The sequence below is a fragment of the Podarcis cretensis genome (assembly GCF_951804945.1).
Source record: "Podarcis cretensis genome assembly, chromosome: 3".
In the NCBI taxonomy this organism is placed as follows: domain Eukaryota; kingdom Metazoa; phylum Chordata; class Lepidosauria; order Squamata; family Lacertidae; genus Podarcis; species Podarcis cretensis.
In genome coordinates, this window is record NC_137172.1 from 123,758,948 (window position 1) to 123,784,107 (window position 25,160).

Consider the following 25,160-nt stretch of genomic DNA (forward strand, 5'->3'; position numbering starts at 1 on the left):
TAAATTACATCCTCCTGTATGAACCTGCCCACAATAAGTGTCCAGCAAAAGGCTTGCTCTGTGTCCTCTCAACTTCAGAGATAGTGGCTGCATGCATTGGGTTTTCCCCTGCTCCCATCTCATCCTCAAAATATTCCATGCAAAACGGCTCCGATGTAATGAGCAGCGTCCACCATGGCAAGCCAAACCGGAAGTGAAACAAAGTATCTTTATTTATAATAAAATTATAGAATTGTAGAGTTGGAAGAGACCCCGAGGGTCATTTAACTGGAATGCAGGAATCTCAGCTAGATCATATATGACCACCTCACCAAAAGTAGATATTTTGTGCTGTTAAGAATTGATTTTTTTTGCAGCCCCCACTGTTAATATACATTAAGTGTTACTGTCTGTCCTTTTCTGCATTTGATTTGCTATGGACGTCACTGTTTAGAATTTCCTCTCTCCCCACCTGGAATTCAGAGTAACACTTCATTAATAACAACAACAACAACAACAACATTTTTTTATTTATACCCCTTCCTCCCCAGCCAAGACCGGGCTCGTATATCTGATGGGAATGTACTGTCGTCCATAAAACTTCATCCTGGTTTTTGAGTTTCTCCCTCTTCGTTTTTTTCAGTTTTCCGTCTGAAAACTGTTTGAAAGCTGTTACTTAAAATCCCCGCTGCCAGCTAAAATCCATGAACTTCAAGCAAAGCTCCCGGACGCCTCAAATCCCGAGCCTTGAAAGCCCTTCAGGCCCCTTCTGCGCATGCGCCACAGCTGCCAAGCTCCTTTCCTCGGGCGAGAAGCGCGTGACTTCTACGTCAGGCGAAAGCCGATTCTCCCCTCCTCCGCTCTCCGCTCACCTCTCCCCTTAGCGGACTGAGGGCAAAGGCCGGCTCCGGTGCGTCCTGGGCCTTGTAGTTCTCCTGGGCCGCAACCTTGATTCCGCACCACGTGCCTTCCTGGGAGCTACGGACTACAACTTCCAGGTGGCAAAGCGAGAGGAGGCGACGAGAGTGGGGCGTGGCTCTTTCGGAGCTCCGCCTTCTCTGCTGTCTCCTCCGCCTGCTGCTCGGGAGAAGGTGACCTGCCGGGAGAGAGAGCGCGCGCTTCTTCCGCCGCCGCCGCCGCCGCCATGGTCAGTGCAGCTGGGTTGGGGGTCCGAGCACGCAGCGAGGCGCCCCGCAGCCTTTTGAAATGAAGGGTGGGTGGGTGGGAGGCCGAAGGTTCTGACGAGACCCTGGACCGGCGGCGAAGGGGACGCCTTAACCCGCAGGAAACTGGGAGGGCAGCAAAGGCAGCGGCCGCGCTTGTCCCTCTGCCCGGCTGCGAAGCTGTCGAAACCAGGATGAGGGCAGGGGGGGAACCTTCCCGCCTGCGGGCGCCTGAAGGGAAGGGGCTGGCTGCGGGGGGCTCTCTTCTCCAATGGCGGGGTCGCGGGACAGAGACCCAGGACGGGGGCGGGGGGGGTCCCTCTGTTTCAAAAGGCTAAGCAGGGACTGGGGTTGACTCATCGGGCTTGGGCATATGGGTTTAATTGGAAAAAACCAGACCCGCGAGGCCCTTCTTCGAGCAGTGCTGACGTAATTTGCCACCATAATTTGAGTACCGGCTCAGGTAACTGCGTGGGGGTTGAGGGTGGTGAAGGATGAGACACAGGGGCCCCTTGGCCGAGTTATATGCTCAATAGATTAGTGGGCTCTTAAATCTCTTGGTCGTGGGTTCAAGCCCCACTTACTTTATTTATTTAATTTCTATACCACTTTATATAGTGGTTCCTTCCAGCTCTACAATCCTATGGTTCTGCGAATACATGTGGCAAGGACAAAGGAGATTTGGAGTGATAGATCTTCAACCATGCTTGAAAGTCCTGGTAAATCAGAGCAAGCCCATGGCTGCTGCTCTCTCATATTGCAACTACAGTGCATGCAATGATAACATTTTCTGGGCTTCAGTACAGTGGTACCTCGGGTTACATACACTTCAGGTTACATACGCTTCAGGTTACAGACTCCGCTAACCCAGAAATAATACCTCAGGTTAAGAACTTTGCTTCAGGGTGAGAACAGAAATCGTGCTCCAGCGGCATGGTGGCAGCAGGAGGCTCCATTAGCAAAAGTGGTACCTCAGGTTAAGAACGGACCTCCGGAACAAATTATGGTAAATTCTTAACCCAAGGTACCACTGTACTTGGGTTTTGTGATGCACGCTGCCTTGGCTCTCTGTTTTTACAGAGTATGTGAGAAGAAGCTCTACCCAGTTCCATTCTTTTTGCTATCATAAGCCTTTGTGGTGCCAGTGTGGTGTAGTGGTTAAGAGTGGTAGACCCATAATCTGGTGAACCGGGTTTGCATTTCTGCTCCTCCACCTGCAGCTGCTGGGTGACCTTGGGCCAGTCACACTTCTCTCTGAACTCTCTCAGCCCCACTCACCTCACAGAGTGTTTGTTGTGGGGGAGGAAGGGAAAGGAGAATGTTAGCCGCTTTGAGACTCCCTAGGGTAGTGATAAAGCGGGATATCAAATCCAAACCTCCTTCTTGTAAATTGGAAAAGTTTCTGCTTGGCTTGGAAGGTAACCTACAAGGGGTGATGGGGCAGGAAGGGAAAACATTTTTCTCAAATTTTATGTCACTGTTGTTCATTAGTAACCAGGGTATATGGCACTTGAGGGGACAGCTGCAGAGAGCACTGCCAGCCTTGCTCAGTAACAATGCCCCATTTATCGTCTTCAATTTCAGCAGTGCGTGACTTACTGGTATTGCTGGAATGTCTCCCTGTATGACTTTCAAGGTGCTCTTCAAGTAGGCAAACTTCCAAATTCTTGTTGGGGCCATAGCCATGGTCTGATGCTTTCCAATGAAAGGAGTGACTTAAGGTGCAACTTTATATTCACTGTGTTATGATGGTGCAAATCAATTGCAAAATTTTATCTGGTTTATGGTATAGCTAGCTGTTCATTCACTGAAAGGAGGCAATGGGTGTCCCATAAGACACACCCTTTTCCTTATGGTCTGCAGCTCATAACACTTTATTAGGTAACAAGTAAGAGTGTTATCTGTAAAGATTTAAATGCTTTTGGGTTAAACCTAGGTTAAACCACAGAGCCTAGGACTTGTCGATCAGAAGGTCGGCGGTTCGAATCCCCACGACAGGGTAAGCTCCCGTTGCTCAGTCCCTGCTCCTGCCAACCTAGCAGTTCGAAAGCACATCAAAGTGCAAGTAGATAAATAGGTACTGCTCCGGCGAGAAGGTAAACGGCGTTTCTGTTTGCTGCTCTGGTTCGCCAGAAGCGGCTTAGTCATGCTGGCCACATGACCGGGAAGCTGTATGCCGGCTCCCTTGGCCAATAAAGCTAGATGAGCACCGCAACCCCAGAGTTGGTCACGACTGGACCTAATGGTCAGGGGTCCCTTTACCTTTACCTTTTAAGAAGCTTTTAAAAATATTTTGTCTTAAGGGGTAAAGGTATAAAAACTCATAGGATCAGGCTGTTAAATTAGTGCGGTCTGTGATGCAAGCAATTAGGCACCAAAATTGTATAAAGAGACAGTGCTGTATAGCTATGCCACAGAAGCATCTGGAATAAAGAAACTGTCAGTGTTGACTTGTAGCACAACCCTGGAGGGAAAATATTGATTTGCTTTAACTACTAGAGACTAAATGAATGGCACCATTAATAAAACGCCCGTGAAAGCAGGAATGTTGATTGCAGCAATCTGCCCCATAATCCCCAACACACCATTTAATCCTGATGATGTAAGAGCACAGGACATATTCTGCAGTAAAACCAGAGATGGTATAAAGAATTAACTCTTAGTAACTCTTAGTAAGAAATTATACAAGTTACCTTTTTTAAAAAAAGCATTTAAATCTTTACAGATAACACTGTGAGCTTTTATAGTAATACAGCAGCGCTGTTGAAATATGGAAGAACTGTAGGTGGATCCACATGCTTGTGCATCTACTAAGTTTGTGGGAGCCCGCATGAGCATTCCAATTGTTTTGGACTTCCAGCAGCCCTGACCTACATACCCACTGGTTGGAGGTGAAAGGAGTCCACAGTTCACTCCCAGCCTAAACTGAAGGGATCTGGGAACCTGTGTGCTGCCAAGTCACCTCCCTCACACTCCCAGCTGCAGGCTCTGGCACTCAGTGAAGAATCCAATTTTATATGCAGAATTATGAGAATTATTAATTGCAAGCAATTTTTAAGTTGAGCTTATAGTCATGACTTCACGTGGGGAAAGTAGGTTGGCAGTTGTTGTTTTTCTGAAAACAGCAGGGAGGAGTTACATGGAACTTGTGACAGGTGAGAGTTGGGGATACTTCATATGACACAGCCCAAAGGCCTGGTTGAAGAAGAACATTTTTGCCTGGCATCTAAAGGTGTATAATGAAGGCACCAGGTGAGCCTTCTTGGGGAAAGCATTCCACAAACAGGGAGCCACTGCAGAAAAGGCCCATTCCTGTCTTGCCACCCTTTTGTGGAGGAGGCACACATAGAAGGGCATCAGATAATGATTGCAGAGTCCAGGTCGGATCATATGGGGAGAGGCAGTCCTTGAGGTATTGCGGTAATTATGCCTCTCCAAAGATACAAGGATGCCAGAATTCTAGTAACAATATTAATAACTAATACAGTGGTACCTCAGGTTAAGAACTTAATTCGTTCCGGAGGTCGGTTCTTAACCTGAAACTGTTCTTAACCTGAAGCACCACTTTAGCCAATGGGGCCTCCTGCTGCTGCCACTGCACCACCGCTGCACGATTTCCGTTCTCATCCTGAAACAAAGTTCTTAACCCGAGGTACTATTTCTGGGTTAGTGGAGTCTGTAACCTGAAGCATCTGTAACCCGAGGTACCACTGTACTAATAAGTCTATTTAATTTTCTCCTTCCCTTTACAGGTATGAAGCATTGTCTTTCATGATTGCTTTCACTAGTATAGGTTCTTTACCCATAATTAATCATCACATTTAAATGGATTTGTATTTCTCTAGTTTAAACCAGTTCTTTTTGTTGATAACCATGATTATTTTATCCAGTTACTGTAAACTGGCCAACACCAGTAACTTAGGAAGAGGATTACAGATAGGTAGCCGTGTTGGTCTGCCATAGTCAAAACAAAAAAAAAAAAATTCCTTCCAGTAGCACCTTAAAGACCAACTAAGTTAGTTCTTGGTATGAGCTTTCGTGTGCATGCACACTTCTTCAGATACACTGAAACAGAAGTCACCAGACCCTTCTATATAGTGAGAAGGTGGGGAGGGGTATTACTCAGAAGGGTGGTGGGATTGGGTGATTGGCAGATAGCTGTGATGAGCCTGTTGACGACTCTTAACGACTGCAATAGGTCTTACAGGAAAAAGCAAGGGGTGAGAAGGTGAAAAATGGCTTTGTCATGTATAATGAGATAAGAATCCAAGGTCTTTGTTCAGACCAGGACTCTCCATGGTTTTAAGTTTGGTGATAAGTTGCAATTCAGCAGCTTCTCTTTCCAGTCTATTTCTGAAATTCCTTTGTAGTAAAACAGCTACTTTGAGATCTTGTATAGAATGTCCTGGGAGATTGAAGTGTTCTCCTACTGGTTTCTCTGTCTTGTGATTCCTGATGTCTGATTTATGTCCGTTTATTCTTTGGCGTAAGGTCTGGCCTGTTTGTCCAATATAGAGAGCTGAAGGACACTGTTGGCATTTGATTGCATACACAATGTTAGACGATGAGCAATTAAATAGTCCCGAGATGCAAGACAGACCCAAAAAAGAAAATAACAGAACACCTCTAGTCATCACATACAGCTCCCAAGTTAAAACAGTACAACGCATCATCAGAGATCTACAACCTCTCCTGGACAATGACAGTTCTCTTTCTCAAGCTCTGGGAGGAAGACCTTTCATTGCCTACAGACAGCCACCCAATCTTAAACAACTCCTAACCCACAATAATACTACAACCAGACCTAACACGGACACTGGCACCAGAGCCTGCAATAAACCCAGATGCCAACTTTGCTGCCACATACACCCGGACAACACCATTACTGGCCCCAACAACATCACACATACCATCTCGGGACTATTTAATTGCTCATCGTCTAACATTGTGTATGCAATCAAATGCCAACAGTGTCCTTCAGCTCTCTATATTGGACAAACAGGCCAGACCTTACGCCAAAGAATAAACGGACATAAATCAGACATCAGGAATCACAAGACAGAGAAACCAGTAGGAGAACACTTCAATCTCCCAGGACATTCTATACAAGATCTCAAAGTAGCTGTTTTACTACAAAGGAATTTCAGAAATAGACTGGAAAGAGAAGCTGCTGAATTGCAACTTATCACCAAACTTAAAACCATGGAGAGTCCTGGTCTGAACAAAGACCTTGGATTCTTATCTCATTATACATGACAAAGCCATTTTTCACCTTCTCACCCCTTGCTTTTTCCTGTAAGACCTATTGCAGTCGTTAAGAGTCGTCAACAGGCTCATCACAGCTATCTGCCAATCACCCATTCCCACCACCCTTCTGAGTAATACCCCTCCCCACCTTCCCACTATTTAGAAGGGTCTGGTGACTTCTGTTTCAGTGTATCTGAAGAAGTGTGCATGCACACGAAAGCTCATACCAAGAACTAACTTAGTTGGTCTTTAAGGTGCTACTGGAAGGAATTTTTTTTTTTTTGTTTAGGAAGAGGATCTTGGGGATTGTAATTAATACAGACTTCAAACAGCTGGCATCCAACATTACATAAGTTGCAAATCCTACTAAACCTGAAAAACATTGTCTTGCTAAGTCAAAGTAGTGCATCAGATATAAAATAGCAGACTTTTTCCCCCCTTGTTGAAACTTGCATTTTGTTTTTCTTGAGGCCACATCATTTCTTTTGTTCAAACTTTTTAATCTAAGAGCTGTTGCTTGAGTGAGCTGAAATGTCTCTGCTTTGAAACAGCAGCCTGCATCATTTTGCTGGCAATGAATAGACTCAAATACCTTCCTTAAATGAGCACAACACTTAGCTTACCCCACGAGTTTGATGTGAGAGCAGATCTGGCCAGTGCCTAAATGGAAACCACATATGGCCACATTGGGTTCCATGATGAAAGAAAGGCAGGGTAGAAGCATAAGGAGAACTGCTCCGCATAAGATCTATTAAATATGTGCATGCATGTTCTCTATAGCAGTGTGTCAGTTTCCTATGTCATTGCCTAAAGTCAGATGTTGCAAGGCACTTTATATTCTCATATATATCTGACAGTATAAGATTACCTAGTATATTTTTCACCTTTGTCTTGTTATATGGTGGTCATTTTCTACATGTAACTGCCATGTTTCCAAAAGACTGTAGTTTTTGAGAAATCTCTTTAAAATAGCTCATGTTTAGGCTGGTACAGAATATTGATGTTTCTGTATTCTGCATGGGAGATTTGTCCTTTTAACTTTTCTGTTCTGTTTATAAGTTTAAAACGTGTTTTGGCTGTCCCAAGACTGAATAATTATAATGAATTCCTGGCAGTATGGTTAGTTCACAGTTGGAAGGTTAGCTGAATCATAGACCTCCTAACAACCTTCCTGACAAATTATTTGCCAAACGCTAACTTTTATGAACGTTCATTCTACAGTAACGAGAGAAAACGTGTTTATGGAAATCTACAAATATTCTTTCTCTATTTCAGTCCAAACCAATCAAAGTCCTCGTGACTGGTGCTGCTGGACAGATTGCCTACTCTCTGCTCTACGGCATTGCTAAGGGTGATGTCTTCGGAGCAGATCAGGTAATGGATAAAATGAATGATAGCATACCCATAAGCAGTCGATATGAGCACAAAGGTCAACTCTGCAGTTGTTAACGGACATCCAGTGCAAGAAAAGGGCCTCATTGACTTTTTTGTCAATTGTTATTAAAATGACTATCTTGTGGAGGGAAAGTGAGATTCCATTATACAGAAATGAGTTTTTTAATATATATTCATTGTATAGAATGGTAAGAAAGATTCTGACAAATTATAAATGACTCTTAAATATATTTTGTACTGCATTAATATGGTGGTACAAACAGGACAAGGAATCTAATTTAATTTGATCTTACATGTAATCTGATCAATATTAAATAAACTAAGTAACTGACACAACTGTTGTTGCTTTACAGCCTCTTATTCTTGTGCTATTGGATATCACTCCCATGATGACTGTATTGGATGGCGTACTTATGGAATTGCAAGACTGTGCTCTTCCTCTGTTAAGAGGTGACAAGAAAATCCAGTTTGTGCTCTGTCTGCAGATGCTTAGGTTTGAAATATATAGGCAAATGAGAGACACATTACTGCCAGATTTAACAGCATTGTTCAGTGTAGTGGCCATATATATGTCAGGGCAAAAGAGGACCATTTTGCCATTCTGTAAATTGAAGAGATGTTGGCTTGCATGAGGAATTAAATGTAAGATTTATAAGCCCAACACACTAAGCAAACTATGGGAGGTATAGTCTGTGGTGGAAGAAAATAATTTTCAAAGCATTGGGGAAGCTTGTCCAGTAGTATACTTGCACATTTTGCTCTATTGACCACTAGTGCCAATTAAAAGAAAGTCAAATTTAATAGAAACCTACCTCACACTGATTCAGTGATTGTACATTCGTGTGATGAAAGTGATGAAAGCTTTTGCCTTTGGTTATGCTTACCTAATAAAGTGGCCACTGAATCATTATTTCAATAACCTTGAAAAAACGGGAGAAAAAGGAGGCTTGTGTTTTCTTTTGGCTTGCACCTTAACCAGTGCTTTCAAACTTGGCTTTCCAGCTCCTGTTGGACTACAACTCCCATCATACCTAGCTAGCATAACCAGTGGTTATGAATGATGGGTTGTAGTCCAGTAACAGCTGGAGAGCCAAGTTTGAGAAACACTAACCTAAACCAAGTTTAGACCAGTTTGGATCGTGGAAGTCATGAAGTAGATTCACTTCACAATTTATTAATAAGTTGAGGCATTAGAGAAAGAGAGAATTGACACTTGAACAGAAGCAGTGGCAGACTTTTTGATGTGCTTTGGGATTTTGGTCACAGCCTTGTTATGATTAGTTCTGAAGGCACTGGTTTCCCCTCATAGTTTTACCATAAACTCATCTTTCAGCCCTCTTCCTCTCTACTTACAGAGGTAATTGCAACTGACAAAGAAGATGTTGCATTTAAAGACCTTGATATAGCCATCCTAGTTGGTTCCATGCCAAGGAAAGAGGGCATGGAACGCAAAGATCTGCTCAAGGCAAATGTGAAAATTTTTAAGTCACAAGGAGCTGCATTGGACAAGTATGCAAAGAAGACTGTTAAGGTGAATACAGCTGGTGTGATGTGGTTGCTAAGAGAACGAGCTGTGCCGCAAGAGATTGCTGATTTACATATCATCTCATCATTGTCACTCTCTTACTTCTGTCCATAATATAAGGATACTAAGTCTGGTCTACCCTTTAAACTGTTAAAAGGATTGCTTTCATAACATGTGAAGTACTTCGAACACAGAAATGAAGTTGGTACTTCTTTAATTAAAGTCGAGCACCCAAATTTTAAGCTACCTGAGTCTTTAAAGGGGGGGGAAAGAGATTTTTGTACCATTTGTCTTGTTAAACAGTTTACAAAATGTTTCTAGTTTAGTAATTTGCCATTTATCAGATTTCAGTTTCCACGTGATCAGTGAAATGTTGGTTTACACAAATTATATACTGCTTTAGCATTAAAAAAAAAAAATCTCTAAACTATAAATCACATCTGAAATCTCAGCAATTGTGGTCTAGCTGGTTGGTCACTTGACAGACTTGCAGTAAATAGTCCACTTTCTTCCTTGCCCCCCAATCAGGTTATTGTGGTAGGCAATCCAGCAAATACTAACTGCCTGATTGCCTCAAAGTCTGCTCCATCTATACCAAAGGAGAATTTCAGTTGTTTAACCCGTCTGGATCACAACAGAGCTAAATCCCAGGTAGGAACTCTCTTCTAAGTTATAGAAAACACTTTTATGTTCTTTATGTAAGCCAGGTTTTTGAAATAATTTGTTTAAAAGGGGTAGGGAATCTAAATGCTTCAAATTACCATCTGATCTTGGCATTTTCTGCTTCCTACCCTCAATAAAACTAGATTGCTATCAAAGTTGGTGTGACTGCCAGGGATGTAAAGAACTGCATCATCTGGGGGAATCACTCCTCTACTCAATATCCAGATGTTAATCATGCCAAGGTGAAAGTGCAAGGAAAAGATATTGGAGTTTATGAAGCTGTGAAGAATGATAACTGGCTCAAGGGGGACTTCATTACTGTAAGTTAATAATGTGGGTGATTTCGTTTTTTCTTGTCTATTGCAGCAACGTAACATGAGTAGCAGATGTTCCAGAGTCAGGATTTCAGAATATCAGCTTCTACATTAGCGGTTTTGTACAGTGGCCATGCTCTGCCATTTGCATGTAGATAAACTCTATGCATGTATAGTCATGGGAAAAAGAATGTACACCCTCTTTGAATTCTGTGGTTTTACATATGAGGACATAATAACAACCATCTTTTCCTTAGCAGGTCTTAAAATTAGGTAAATAGAACCCCAGATGAGCAACAAAACATGTCATATTACAGAGTGTCTGAATTCAGAATTCAAAGAGGTTTTCTTTTTCCCAGGACTGTATGCCCTACACCAGTGGGACCACTGCATGGATACACAATTCCCCCATGCGCTTTATTTCAATGCTATTGTAGCTAAGGAAGCAATCTCCCAGAAGAATTTGAACATGGAAAAGAAGTAGTCAATATAGAGAGACTTATGGCATTTTACAGAAAAAGATGTAAAATGAAAAAGTTTGAGGATATTAGAAATCAGGTAATGAGTTGGTTGCGTTACTACCAACTGAATGAAATGTTCAAATGTCATAAAAAGTGTGGCTTCAATGTCCAAAGTTCTCAGTCTGAAAGGGAACCAACAGAAAATAGAGAGAAACTGATTTCAAGGATGTATAAGATATTGTTAGCATAGAAAACCCAAGACGAAATCTGCTATTGGGCTAGGTAGGGGTGTGGGGCATCATAGAATTAGAATCATGGGATATCTGGGTTGAAATTCACAGCATGTTATACCTTGAGGGAGAATTTTATGATATGTAGATGGTACCTAACACCAAGTAAATAAGCCAAAATTTATAAATCAACATCTAATCTTTGTTGGGAATGTGGTGGCCGTGCAAAATAGCTAAGGACTTTTGGGAAATGATTTATAATGAGGTGAAAAGGATATTCAAGGTAAACCCCCCCCCCAAAAAAAAACCCCAGAAGCTTTTTTTTACTAGGGATAGCTGGAGCAAATATCCAAAAAAACTCCTATAAATCTATTTCTTTACGCAACCACGGTAGCACGAATATTGTACGCACAGAAATGGTGCCATGAGGTGACACCTACCAAAGAAGAATGGCAGCTGAAATAGATAGAATATGTAGAATTGGTAAGTAAGATTTGAGGATTTGAGTGAGAACAGCAGTGGGGGTGAACTTTTTGTTTTTTCTGTGAGATAAGGTGAAGGTATAGAGTAACTATAATATGCAGCACAAATTGAAATGTTGAGGGAACCATGGAGGAAGGGAGAGAATTTTGTAGGTGGAATGATTGATTGCTAAATTTGAAATGTCGAATTGTTTAAAATTTGTTTATCTTACTTTTTTAAAAGAAAAAATAAGAGACGCTGCCTGGCTTCTCGAGCAAAGGCAGGCAGGCACCTTTGAGGGAGCCCCCTGCCTCCATCTCCCGTGAGCCAGAGGGCGGGGACTGCCCACCCCACAGCTGTTCAAGCCCCCATACTTCTCTTGCAGCAGTCAGAGTGGTATGGGGCTGAGCAATGTATCTTGGCTGTATCTTCCTCCCCTAAGGTGGGGAGGAAGAAGCAGCTGAGATACATTTCAGGCATTGTGATATATCAGTGTATGATAGATCATAACGTTGAAAACCAAATCTTACCCAACAAAACTCCAAGGTGGTTGTCACCAATGGAAGCAAAGGCTCTGAAAAAGCTCAATATGGAGGCCAATTGGCCGAAATATTGGGAAATTTTGGAACAAGAAGGAGATAGATTAAAACTGCAGAGTTTTGACAAACTAAAAAATAAAGTACGAGATTTGCTTCATTATTATCAAATAAGGGAGGTTTATAACCTGGACAAGAAAATTGGTTTTCAGGTGGAAAAATCAAAATTGGAAACAGAATTGTTAGACCCTAAACTAAGAATTTGTCAAGAATGTATAACTTGCTGTTGAAATGGAATACACAGGATGAAATGGTTAAATCTGTTATGATTAAATGGGCACAAGACGTTGGACATAACATTATGATGGCTGACTGGGAAAAGTTATGGACCACAGGTATGAAGTTTACGGCATGTAATGCCTTAGGAGAGAATATAATGAAAATGATGTACAGGTGGTACTTGACACCAGTCAAGCTTGCAAAAATTTATCATTTGCCCGATAATAAATGTTGGAAATGTAAAGAGATTGAAGGTACATTCTTTCACCTTTGGTGGACATGTCCAAAGATTAAGACCTTCTGGGAGATGATCTGTAACAAAATGAAAAAGGTATTTAAATATACCTTCCAGAAGAAACCAGAGGCCTTTCTCTTGGGCATGGTTGGCCAATTGGTGCGAAAGGAGGATAGAACTTTTTTTATGTACGCCAAAACAGCAGCAAGAATACTCATTGCAAAGTATTGGAAAACACAAGATCTACCCACCCGGGAAAAATGGCAGATGAAGGTGATGGAATACATGGAATTGGCTGAGATGACTGGCAGAATCCGGGACCAAGGAGAAGAGTCGGTGGAAGAAGATTAGAAAAAAGTTAAAGTTTATCTTCAAAAATATTGTAAAATTAAGGATTGCTAGAAAGATGTTGGGAAAAGAAAATTATGTGGTTTTAGCAGAAATGACATAAAGGATTAAGTAAAAATGAATTGGTGAAAGAGAGAATGTAAAACTATAGTATATTAAGATAAATTATTAAGATAAAAACAAGTTTGGAAGGATTTGCTGAAATAACAAATTGATTTAGAATACAAAAATGGGAGGTGTGAGGAGGTCAAGGAAATAAGCAAAGGAAAGAAAGCCATGTAAAGGTTTGATCTGTTCTTTTTTTATTGTTTGTATTTTTTCTGTTTTTTTTATTTTTGTTTTTTCTGTTTTTTTCTTTTTGTAATTCTTAAAATTCGAATAAACATTATTATTTTTAAAAAAAGAAAACCAAATCTTACCCAACCCTAATCTATTCTGGATCTTTCACATAAGTTGTTACTTTATGCGGTAGAAGAAAAAACTCCCCCATACATTATTCCAGAACTGTTATGTGGCAGGATGCAAACAAAAAACCCCAGCAACAATATCAAGATAAAAGGTTAATGTCCATGGATCTGATTAAATTCCCAAATCTGATTAAATTCAGCCTGAGTTTTGTCAAGCTCTATTGCAGCCATAGGCAAACTTGGCCCTCCAGATGTTTTAGGACTACAACTCCTGTGATCCCTAGCTAACAAGACCAGTGGTCAGGGATGATGGGAATTGTAGTCCCAAAACATCTGGAGGACTGTGTGTGCCTATGCCTGTTCTGTAGACTTCATGTGAAGTTGGTATATTCCCTGTTCTTTTGTGTTCTAGATTGTAATCTTTAAAGGCAAGAGATGTCTTGTGTTTTATTTATCTGAAATCTACTCTTGGAGTTTTTGGGGTAAGGAACTGGGTAAAAATGCTTAAAATGTCTTTCATTGTCCTTATGTAGACAATATTGGTAGCCTCTCTGTCTTGGACTCATTATAATAATGAGTAATTATGGTAGTAGGTGCAAATAGTCCAGTAATTTTCCTCTGTCAATACTACAGACTGTTCAGCAGCGAGGTGCAGCTGTTATTAAAGCCAGGAAGCTATCAAGTGCAATGTCGGCAGCCAAAGCTATCTGTGATCATGTGAGAGACCTGTGGTTTGGCACTCCAGAGGTAAGTGTTGCAGCAGCCCATAAAGAAGCTAGCTTTGATAATAGCTGTTTAAAGTTTAGTATATACTTCCTTTATATTAGGCATACAGCTGATCACCTGATAATCTTATATATGCTTTCATGAATCTCTTGGTAAAATCACAAATGTGATAAAATATCACAAATGTGATAAAACTGATCATAAGTGTAAAGAGAAAAATGGCAAGTTGATATTCTGGAATGCAAAGAATTGTAACAGGATGCAGACCCTTCAGAACGATATATGCTTATGCCAAATGTGAAGTAAATAATTGGGAAAGTACTACACTATTTATTTGTATTCTTATTTAAAGGGTGAATTTGTTTCCATGGGTGTTATTTCTGATGGAAATTCATATGGTGTCCCTGAAGATCTGATCTATTCATTTCCTGTTGTAATAAAGGTATGTAAAAAATATGCAGTTTCTGAAATACTTGTTAAGTAAATGTGATACTGTGCAAAGTTCAAGAAGCACAAGTGCAGTGTGGACATCACTACCGTGAGCATTAAAGAATCTATAAAACAGCAACAGCAGTTTAGATACTACCCCTAAAGCACATAGTGCAGGATTTAACTAATGAATCCTGCAAGTGGAGCCACTGTGAAGGGTTTCTGTTTGTGCAGTGGGGCTCCCCTTCTCTCCTCGTCATTCCCCCTCAAAACTGGCTTTGGGGAGCGGGTCAGGAGAACCCTCAGAACAGCACGCAAGGGGCATTTTAGAAAAGCTAGAATGCTTGGCCTGACAGAACAATCACCTTTGTGTAACGATGAACTCCCTCCCACACCTCTATTTTCTTTTTTTTTTTTGAAATAATTTTTTTTGAGTTTTACAAATATTTTTAGGCAAAACATACATCTTACATATAATATATAAAAACCACTTGCCCATCTCAGCCTGAGACTTCCCTCCTCCTCGACTAATGGTTTTCCTATTTATACTCTAATATTGCATTTTATTATTGTTGTTGTTATTACCCTTAAATCCTAATCTTAAATAAACTATTTAAGAATCATACTACAGTTGTAAGAGAGTCTGTGTACTGGTCCAGTAAACGCTTCCGCTGGGCAACCAGCAACAGTTCTCTTTGCAGAGCATTGATTAAGTCCAGTGCAGAGATTCTTGGTGCAGTACAAGCTTCAGAGACTCAGCAGCAAAGAAATAACGACACAGGGAAGCCTGTCTTTCCAAAGACAGGTTTATTGCAGAAAGATAACAGAAACACCTCCGGAGCTTTCAGACATTTTTGCTTCACGCCCCCACAGGCAGAGAAAACAAACACTCTTTATATAATGAGCAACTTAACAACTTAACGAGCTTGACTACTTAAAGTCACATGACATTGCTAACTTGCCAGCTTCTAAGGTTTCACACCCTAACACCCCCTCTCGCTGGCAATACAAAAACAAAATTACCTCAGACCCATTTCTTCACAAAAGTTTTCATGCCGCTGAAACCCAAGCGGTTTTGTAAAACCATCAGCTTGATTTTCATGACTGGGACAGTAATTTAATTCAACAATTCCTGCTATTACCGTTTGACAAACATTTTGAAAGCGGATATCCAAATGTTTTGTACGACCTTTAAACTGCCCATTTTGTGCTAACTTAAGACATGGTTGATTATCACCCCATACAGTGATTGGAGTGATGGCCTTTTCATACATCTCTTGTGCCAAGCATTTGTAAAATTCTAGATCTCTACATAACTCAGATAAGGCACAGAACTCAGCTTCTGTTGGCGACAAAGCAATCAGGTTCTGTTTCTTGGATCTCCACCCAATCAGAGAGTTACCAAATTTTATTACACAGCCAGACACTGATTTTCTATCCTTTAAATTTGCCCAATCACTATCTGCCAAACAAGTAATCTGTGCTTGTCCTTCAGAAGATAATTCAAGGCAAAAATCTTTGGTGTATTGTAAATATCTTAACACTCTTTGAATTCCTTTCCATGCATTTACACTAGGTTTTGAAGCTTCTCTGCTGAGTAAGTTAACAGTGTAAGCAATGTCTGGTCTACTCCATTGCGAAAGATGAAGTAAGCTTCCCAGTGCTGACTGAAAGATTTCAGCACGCTTGAATTCAGCACTATCCTTGAACTCATTGTCTTTTACAAAACCCATTTCCATTGGTGTTTTAACACCTGCACACTCCGTCATGCCAAACTTTTTCAACATTTGCAATATCTTGCCTTTTTGATTCAGTAGAAAACTGCCATTTTTGGTCCTATCTATCTGAACACCAAGGTAGACCTTTACATCACCAAGATTCTTAACTTTGAAGTGTTTATTTAACTCTTTGGCTAGTTTTTTTACTTGTTCTTGTGTCTTTGAAGTATAAATCAGGTCATCTACATAAACAAGCAAAGATTCTTGAGCATCTCCTGAACCTCTGAAATATAAGCAATTGTCAGCCTTGCTCCTGCTAAAACCAATGCCTACCAAAGCGTCATTCAAACACTCATTCCAATTATGAGCAGATTGCTTGAGTCCATAAATAGATTTATGTAGTTTCCATACCTGATTTGATTTACCAACTTTCAATCCTGGCGGTAGCTCCATATAGAGCTCTTCAGCCAAGTCTGAATGAAGATAAGCTGTAGAGACATCAAATTGATTCACTTTGAACCCGTTCTGAGCAGCAACTGCTAATAGTGCCCGAAGGGTTTCACTCCTTGAAGTGGGTGCATAGACTTCGGAATAATGTAACCCCTTTCTTTGTGTAAAACCTCGAGCTACAAGCCTTGCTTTGTACTCTGGTTTCCCCATCGCTGTTGTCTTTATCATGTACACCCACCTACAACTTACTGCCTTGGTACCTTCTGGCAGTTTGGTGATGGAAAACACATCCAGTTCTTTCACAGAATTCAACTCTTTTTGCATGGCCTCACGCCACCTACTGGCCTCCTCCTGGGGTAATTGCTCAACCTCCTCAAAACTTTCAGGTTCGCAATTTGCCAAACCAGCCCAAACACTAATAGCTTGGTACCTTTCAGGAGGTATACCTTTGTTGGTACGCTTGGAACGCCTTAACAGTTCCTGTGATGTTCCTTCAGTTTCCCCCTCTGACCCAGAATCACTAGTCGTCACCTGTTTATCATTAGTAGTTGAAGAACTTTCTGATTCTGACTTTACACGTCTCTCTTGCTGTACGGGTGAACTTTTAGAGCTAGAAGATTCTGACTTTACAGACTTGGGTGAACTAGGCGATTTCTCACCCTCGTCCTCAGACTCAAATTCCTCAGCCTGTTCTGGAACTAATACCTGCCCTGGGGCCTGAGTTTCATTATTACTGTTCACCACATCAAATAGTATGTCAGGATTTCCATGAATTTTATTCCAACCATCCTGTTCACAAAATTCCGCACTTCTAATTGTGATTTTTGTTTGATTGCCTTCTACATTCACAAATCTCCAACCTTTTGTGTTTGCTTGATAACCACAGAAAAACATTTCTTTAGATCTAGGATCGCCTTTCCTACGTTGTGCCCTAGGCACCAGCACATAAGCACGACATCCAAAAACTCTTAGATGATCAATTTTTGGTTTTTTCCCAAATAGCATGAAGTAAGGAGTGTTGCCTACTGTGCTATTGTACACTCTGTTAAAAGTATAATTCGCATACAGTGCAGCCTCAGCCCAAAACCGCTGTGGAAGTCCAGAATCAAACAGCAAAGCAGTAATGGCTTCCTGTAATGTTCGAAATTTTCTTTCGGCAACTGCATTCTCCTGTGGTGAATAGGGATTGGTAAGTCTATGAACTATACCTTTCCTTTTTAACCACGTCTCCAGCGTGTGGTTCACATATTCCCCACCACGATCTGATTGTATTTTACGCACTCTGGTGTCAAATTTACATTCGACTTCTTCAATCCAATCCATCAGGATGGAAGCTGCTTGTGATTTTTCTTTCAGAAAGAAAACCCAACTAGCCCTTGAAAAATCATCCACCAAAATTTGCATAAATCTCGCACCTCCAAGCGATTTGACTGGCATAGGGCCACACACGTCTGTGTGCACAATTTCAAAGGGTTTCTTGCTTACTCTATCAGATCTAGGATAGTTACATGTCTTAACCTTAGCATGTTTACAAGCACAACAATCCCGAAAATTTGGACAGGGTTTAATGTTACACTCCTCAGCTAAATCTGGCATCTTGCCTACATACTTAAAGCATATATGAGCTAACCTTCTGTGTAGTAGATGTGCGCAACCTGTATGAGGAGCCTCATTTACACACTTAGCTTGCGCTTCACCTGTTGAACATCTACCTGCTGCTAACTGCTCTTCATCCAAAACAAAAAGCCCATCCTCACAGGGAATTTTAACTAGCTCCTTCCCCTGTTTCGAAATGGTGCACACATCATTTTCAAACTCAACCTTAAAACCACTTTTTACCAGGCATGACACACTCAAAAGTCCATTCTTCATTCCTGGAAGAACGAAAACAGGAAGGTTAGTTTGCAAACAATTAACATAAATTGTGCCTTTAAGGTTCATTTCTCGTTTACTATTGTCTGCTATAGTCACAGTTTTTGCAACTGGCAATGTCTTGCAGTTCATCAAGCTGCCACTAGATGTCGCTGGAACTGTGACTTGCTCCACTGTCAATAATCCACTTCAAGGTTTGTTGGCTCCTTTTAGGACTCTGTTGTGCTGCCATTGCAGATAGTCCCTTATCAGCACCTGCTCCCCCTCTGGATCGTTGATTCTTGTAGTTCTCACTTCGTCTTCCCCTGTAGCTCCGGAAACTGACCTTGGACTGTTGAAATTCCTGTTGCTTTTCTGGACACTTTGCTATCAAATGAAACCTGCTGCCACATCGAAAACATGACTTGCTGGCCATAGCAGACACTTGTGAGGCTTCCTTACAGCTCTGCCTGCTAGTTTCCCCACGCTCTATGGTGGCTCTATGGTGAATTCGCCTAAGAGCTTCCCAAATTTCAAATGCAGACCTTAAATTTTCCACATAAGGTAATTGGGAATCGTCTATCGATACCATCAACATGCATCTAGCTTTAGTGTCCATTTTATCATGTTCCCTGTTCTGAGCACGTGCAGCAGCCTGTTGCTCTGCTGTGGCATCTGCTGCAACAGCCACAAACGGCTTTCGCCTCTGGATATAGTCAGCCCATACTTCTTTGGCTTCCAACCAGACTTGAGCCCTCTTAGACCACTGCACGTAATTAGCAGAGTTCAACTTTGTAAAGGGAACCTGGAAATTTTCCACTGCTACTCCCTCTGTGTGCCCTTGCTTCTCTTTCCCCTTGGGATTTGTTTTACTCACTTTTCAGACGCCTCCAGCCTCCTCTGAAGCCTTTTAAACTTTTTCCCCTCCATCTCTTCACTAGCAACCTACCACCGTCCTCTGTTTTTATTAACAAAACAAAAACACAACGGGAGGTCAAGCTAGCCTTTTGCAGCTAATGAAGCTGTAAATCTTCACTTACGCAGCTCTCTCAACTTTCTGCAGCCTCTCAGTTCCTTTAAGAGCTGGATTTACGACCAAGCCGGTCTTCTCTCATCCGAAAGCTGCTTTCACTTTCTCTGCACATAATACAGCTGTAGAAACGTAGAAGGATCCATAACCTAAGAGAGTCTGTGTACTGGTCCAGTAAACGCTTCCGCTGCGCAACCAGCAACAGTTCTCTTTGCAGAGCATTGATTAAGTCCAGTGCAGAGATTCTTGGTGCAGTACAAGCTTCAGAGACTCAGCAGCAAAGAAATAACGACACAGGGAAGCCTGTCTTTCCAAAGACAGGTTTATTGCAGAAAGATAACAGAAACACCTCCGGAGCTTTCAGACATTTTTGCTTCACGCCCCCACAGGCAGAAAAAACAAACACTCTTTATATAATGAGCAACTTAACAACTTAACGAGCTTGACTACTTAAAGTCACATGACATTGCTAACTTGCCAGCGTCTAAGGTTTCACACCCTAACAAGTTGTACCTCCGGTTGTGGAAGGTATCCGTTCCTTGGGCGCATCCCAAAGTTTACGTAAACAGAGGTTCAACTGTAGTAATAAATGATACATCTCACCTTATAAAACTTCTTGTAACTCTACTAACAATGTCAGTTGTTTACAGTTGTCTTTCAAATACAGCATAAATTTATTCCAGTCTTTCAGAAAGGTCTGGCCTTGCTGGTTCCGAAATTTCCCCGTCAATTTTGCCCAAGCTGCATAGTCCAATAGTTTCCTCTGCCACTCTTCTTTCGTCGGAATCTCTTCCCGTTTCAATTTTTGGGCCAATAATATTCTTGCTGCAGTTGTTGCATATAAAAAGAGTGTTTTATCTTGCTTATGTATTTCTCTGCCTACAATACCCAGTAAAAAGGCTTCTGGTTTTTTTACAAATGTATATTTCAACATTTTTTAAAGTTCATTATACAGATATATCATTTCCCAGAAAGCCTTCACTTTCTTAAAAACCCACCACATATGATAGAAGGTACCATCTTTTTCTTTACATTTCCAACATTGATCTGATCAGTACATTTTTGCTAACTTCACTGGTGTTATATACCATCTGTACATCATTTTCATTACATTTTCTTTAAGCAAACTGCGAGCTGTAAAATTTATTCCATTTTTTTCAATCTTCTAATTGCATATTATAACCAATATCTTTTGGCCAGTGTACCATAACAGATTTAACTTCTTCATCTTTTACATGCCACTCTAAAAGTAATTTATACATTTTTGACAATATTTTAATTTTAGAGCTTAACAAATCTATTCAAACCTGGATTTTATATTACTCAAATCCATTTTTTTAATCTTCTTTAAATATTTCATTTATTTGACAATAATGCAACCAATCTTTTACTAAACTTTTAATTTCCTCATAAGATTTTAATTTCCACTGATTATCTATTTCCATCACCAAATTTTCATAGGTGGCCCAATTTCTTTCCATATTTAGCTTTTTTACACTTATAGCCTCTATAAATATTAACACTGCTTGCTTATCATTCGTGGTCATCAAATATTCAATTATATCAACTATTTTTCTTATGTTATCTTTCATCTGACTACCAGGAAGAAAGCCAGCTTGGTCTTCATGTGTTATATCTTTTAATACTATTTTCAATCTGTTTGCTAAAATACTTGACAACAGTTTATAGCCATTATTTAACAACGAGATTTCCTTATAATTTTTAATTTGTAACATCAAATGCATCCTGTTTTGGAATCAAAGTAATAAATACTTCTTTCCATGTTACTGGGATATCTCCTTTTTCTAAAATATTGTTCATCACATCTTTCAAAGGTATCATCAAGGTTTGCCCCCACCTCAATAATATATTGAATACAGTATCGTAGTAACTGTAGACATAGGGTGGTCATTCAAATCATATGCAACACTTACATTATTTTCATAACAGTTTAACGTAGCTTTCTCCAAAAAATACTTGGAGTTCTAATTTGGCAAAGTGTAAAGAATACATTCTTAAAGTTCTCTAAAACACCTCCGCTGGTTGGGAATGACCAACTTGTTTATTACAAGTCTGTGGTTCCATGATTCCCTATATCTAATGTCTAGTTTGTTTTAAGCTCCTGTGCAGAGGCTAGTGAATACCTAATCCAACCTTCTCCAAGCTGGTGCCCTCCTGCTGTTTTGGAGGACACCTCCCATTATCCCCAGTCAGCAGGAAAGGCTGACCTACTCAATAGCCCTGTCACACCTTTATCCTGGAACACTGTGGAGTTGAAATTTGTTATGGTTTAAAGGCTTTAGAAGTCACCAATTCATTTTTCACAGGATAAAACATGGAAGTTGGTCGAAGGCCTTCCCGTTAATGACTTCTCCCGTGAGAAGATGGATTTGACTGCCAAAGAGCTCACTGACGAAAAGGAGACTGCTGTGGAGTTTCTGTCCAGTGCCTGACTAGGTGCTGCTCAGGGTGCTTCGGGAGATGGATTAAACACAGAGGAGTCTAAAAGTCGTCTCTAAATTCAGCATCAAATGCGATTACTGTATCCGTCAGTTGTCTTCCCCGCCCTGCTGCAGCAGTCAGTACCTGCTTTGTTGGTACATCTGTGCCTGTTATTGAGTGCTCTTAGTAATGAAGTTATTGCCCAACATGTTTCGAAAGTAGTTTGCACACTTGACCAAATCTTCTTGATTTATTACTGTTTGCTTCTTGTATTGCATTGTGCATTAGAAGGATAGTAGCCTTTCAGCTTTAATTACACTAAAACCAGCTATATAGTGCTAAAAGCTGATTTTATGAAATGGGCTTTAGCACTTTATTCATCAAGTACAATTAGAGACACCATTGGTCTTTATCAAAGTGCACAAGAGCCTATATTTCCACCATTAAAATCTCTTAAGTAGGAAATGCATTTTGCATACAATGAATGTACCATATGTTGACCATCATCGATGCACAAATTTTACTGGAAATTACATTAAATGTTGCTGAATAAGCAGCTTTTGTGGGTTTTTGTTTACGTTGCTTTCATGAAAGTATGTAAAACACAACCTTCACCATAAAGCAGATTGTGTGCATTTTTTAAAATAAAGAAAATCTGGAACTAGAGTGGTTTGAAGGTACAACCATGCACAGAATATACAATACCTCTACTGCAAGCTCAAACAGATTATAATAGCATTTCTCTGTACTCTGCACACAGAGGACCTACTACTTGATGCTGCTTCCTCTTGCTTGAAATATAGCCAAATAAACCTTTTTTATTATTTTTAACCTCTCTTGCAAGCCTGAGCTCATTTGGAGCTTTGGCCTGCCTCACCCTCTCCCTGCAACTGTTGGCTGCTCTTTCTTCATTTCTTTTTTTTTTATATAAAATTTTTTATTAGGTTTTCACATTTTATACACACACACACAACAAAAACAAAAACAAAACATATATAATTTCATACTCTTACTTTCTTTACCCTCTTTCCTTGACTTCCCCCCACCCCCTCTTCATACATCCCAATTCCAATAATTAATTCAGCAAGTTCTTATCTCTCATCTTAAACATATTATTATTATTTTTAAAACTTAACTCTTTTTACTTGTCCACATTTAACTTATCCAATTCTCTTATAAACATTAAATCTTTTTTCTAAGGTCGACCTAATTTCCCTCCCACGAATTTCTCCCTTTATATTTTAATTAATTATATGTCATAATGGCCAAATACCAAAATCATAAAATTTTAAAATTCTGTTCTCCCCTCCCTCCCTACCCCGGTTTCCATCCCTTATGTCCACAGAAACAGTTCCTAGCCCGGATTCCTCACATCCGAGGCCTTCAAGTCTCTGTCAGTCTCTCTCCGCCGATTTTGTTGGTAACCCTTTTTGTTGGTCCTCAGGTCTCGAAGGAGTTCAGTCGCAGTCACACCAAGTTTTCTTCCATCCAAAATACTTAAAAGCAGTTGCTGCAAAAGGTCAGCTGATCTCCCATACTCAAAGAGGAAGTCCCAATCATATTTCTTTATTCTTTTAAATTCCAGAATTCCAGGTACTCCAGGGACTTCCTCCTTCATCTTTCTCATCTTTCGCAGATTTGTAATCCGAAGATCTTCTTCTTTATTTCCTGACAATATAGGCTTCTGATTGGTATTTTCCTTTTCCACTCCTTCTTTCCTCTCCACCTGTTCCAAAAATGTCTCTTCTGGTTCAGCTGCAGATTTCTTATTAGTCAAATCCTTTATGCATTCAGCAGAGTTGTTTGTTTTAGAATTCAAGGTCATAAGTTCTTTGTTCATAGCCGTACTCTGCTCTTGCAGGATTCCCATGAGAAAAAACATTTTTTCTATCTCTGCCAGTAATTTTCCCTCTGCAGCCATTGTAATGTCTCTAGTTCCCCCTAGGGGGATTCTAATTACTTGATAGTCCTTTTCCAACAGTGCGTTACTTATTGTTTATAGCTACGTTGTTTCCAACCACCTCAGTTCAAATGCAACACTTTTAATTCAGAGAGTTTTTAAGTAACAAAGTTCTTAACTTTAACCGCCCGTTTGACAGCTCCTTTGACAGCTGTCAAACTCCTTATTCTTTTTCCTCCGGCTTACGCACAGGACACTCCCGGGTTCGGGGGGGGGGGGTTTACACAAAAGCTTCCAAAATTCCTCACTTTCTCTCGAGCACAAAGACTTCTTCTGTCAAATTCATTGAAGTATCTTTTATCTAACACCAAAAACAATACTCTCCACCTTAGTTCTCCAATCCTTGCTTTAGATCGTTTGTAGGTAGGGGGGGTGCGGACTTCCCTTTAGCACATCCCCCGATTGTACCAAATTCAAAGGTATAAATTTTAAAGTCCAGATTCCAATCTACTCACGGGTTGTTTATTTTCCAGTCCGAATTTTGGGAAAAAAGTCAGCGCTCTCCGGCCATGGCTCGCGGCTACGCTCCACTGAAGTAGCGGTCTACTCACAGCACCACGCCACTCCCCGTACCCTCTCCGTAGCCTTTAAAAAGGCTCTTCGTGGGTCGGGGAAGGCGCTTAAAGGTGCCCGCCGAGTCACCAAGTCCGCAGGCTTCCGCGCCTGCGGTTTCTAAGGGTCCCCGCGTCGCCGGCGCGGTAAGACCCGTCCTTAGCAGAGCCGATTCCCTCCGGAGCTCGGAGGGAATCCGCCATTAATCCGATCGTGCTAACCCGGAAGTCCGCTCTTTCTTCATTTCTTATACATGCCTTCTTAAATCGCAGCTCATCTGCAAGCTCCTAATGCTGTCACACTGGTTTCTTTCGATGCCTACCACTTTTCTTATTGGAATTGTCTGCATTTGTACCTTCAGTAGTTCATTTGGACTCCCTTCTCTTTGAGTATTTCTGGCCATAGTACTACACCCAGTAGTTCTTACAGCTTTTGGAATCAGCTTTTTAAAGTCTAAAGTTTAAAGTCTGACAACACTCAGCTTTCCCTTGCCTGTGTATAATGAAACCCAAGAGGACACGATCACTTCTTCCCAAGGTTCCCAGCACTTCCACTTTGTCAAATGCAGTAGTTTCTCCCTGTTGGTGAGGACCAGGTCCAAGATAGATGACCCCCTCATTGCTTCTTCCACCGTCTGTGAAATGAAATTGTCAGTGACGCAGTTGAGGAATATGTTGGACCTTACACTCTTGGGAAGGAGAGAAATGGAGCAAGGCAGAATGGTGGAAGAGACCCACCAGTACAAGTCTACTTTTTCT

General features: G+C 40.9%; 1 protein-coding gene across 2 annotated transcripts; it reads left to right on the forward strand.

Annotated features, from left to right (window-relative positions):
- Nucleotides 1-1,008: 1,008 nt before the first annotated feature.
- On the forward strand, nucleotides 1,009-22,443 carry MDH1 (malate dehydrogenase 1). 2 transcript variants are annotated; one of them, XM_079970048.1, is made up of 9 exons: nucleotides 1,009-1,126; nucleotides 7,665-7,763; nucleotides 8,138-8,234; nucleotides 9,140-9,315; nucleotides 9,838-9,960; nucleotides 10,116-10,292; nucleotides 13,878-13,991; nucleotides 14,323-14,412; nucleotides 21,776-22,443. In XM_079970048.1, the coding sequence occupies exons 1-9, from the start codon at nucleotides 1,124-1,126 to the stop codon at nucleotides 21,899-21,901; spliced, it is 1,005 nt and encodes a 334-aa protein (XP_079826174.1). In that variant the 5' UTR covers nucleotides 1,009-1,123; the 3' UTR covers nucleotides 21,902-22,443. The 2 variants fall into 2 exon arrangements, with proteins under 2 accessions (XP_079826174.1, XP_079826173.1); XM_079970047.1 differs by lacking the exon at nucleotides 1,009-1,126 and adding an exon at nucleotides 1,787-1,861.
- Nucleotides 22,444-25,160: the final 2,717 nt, after the last annotated feature.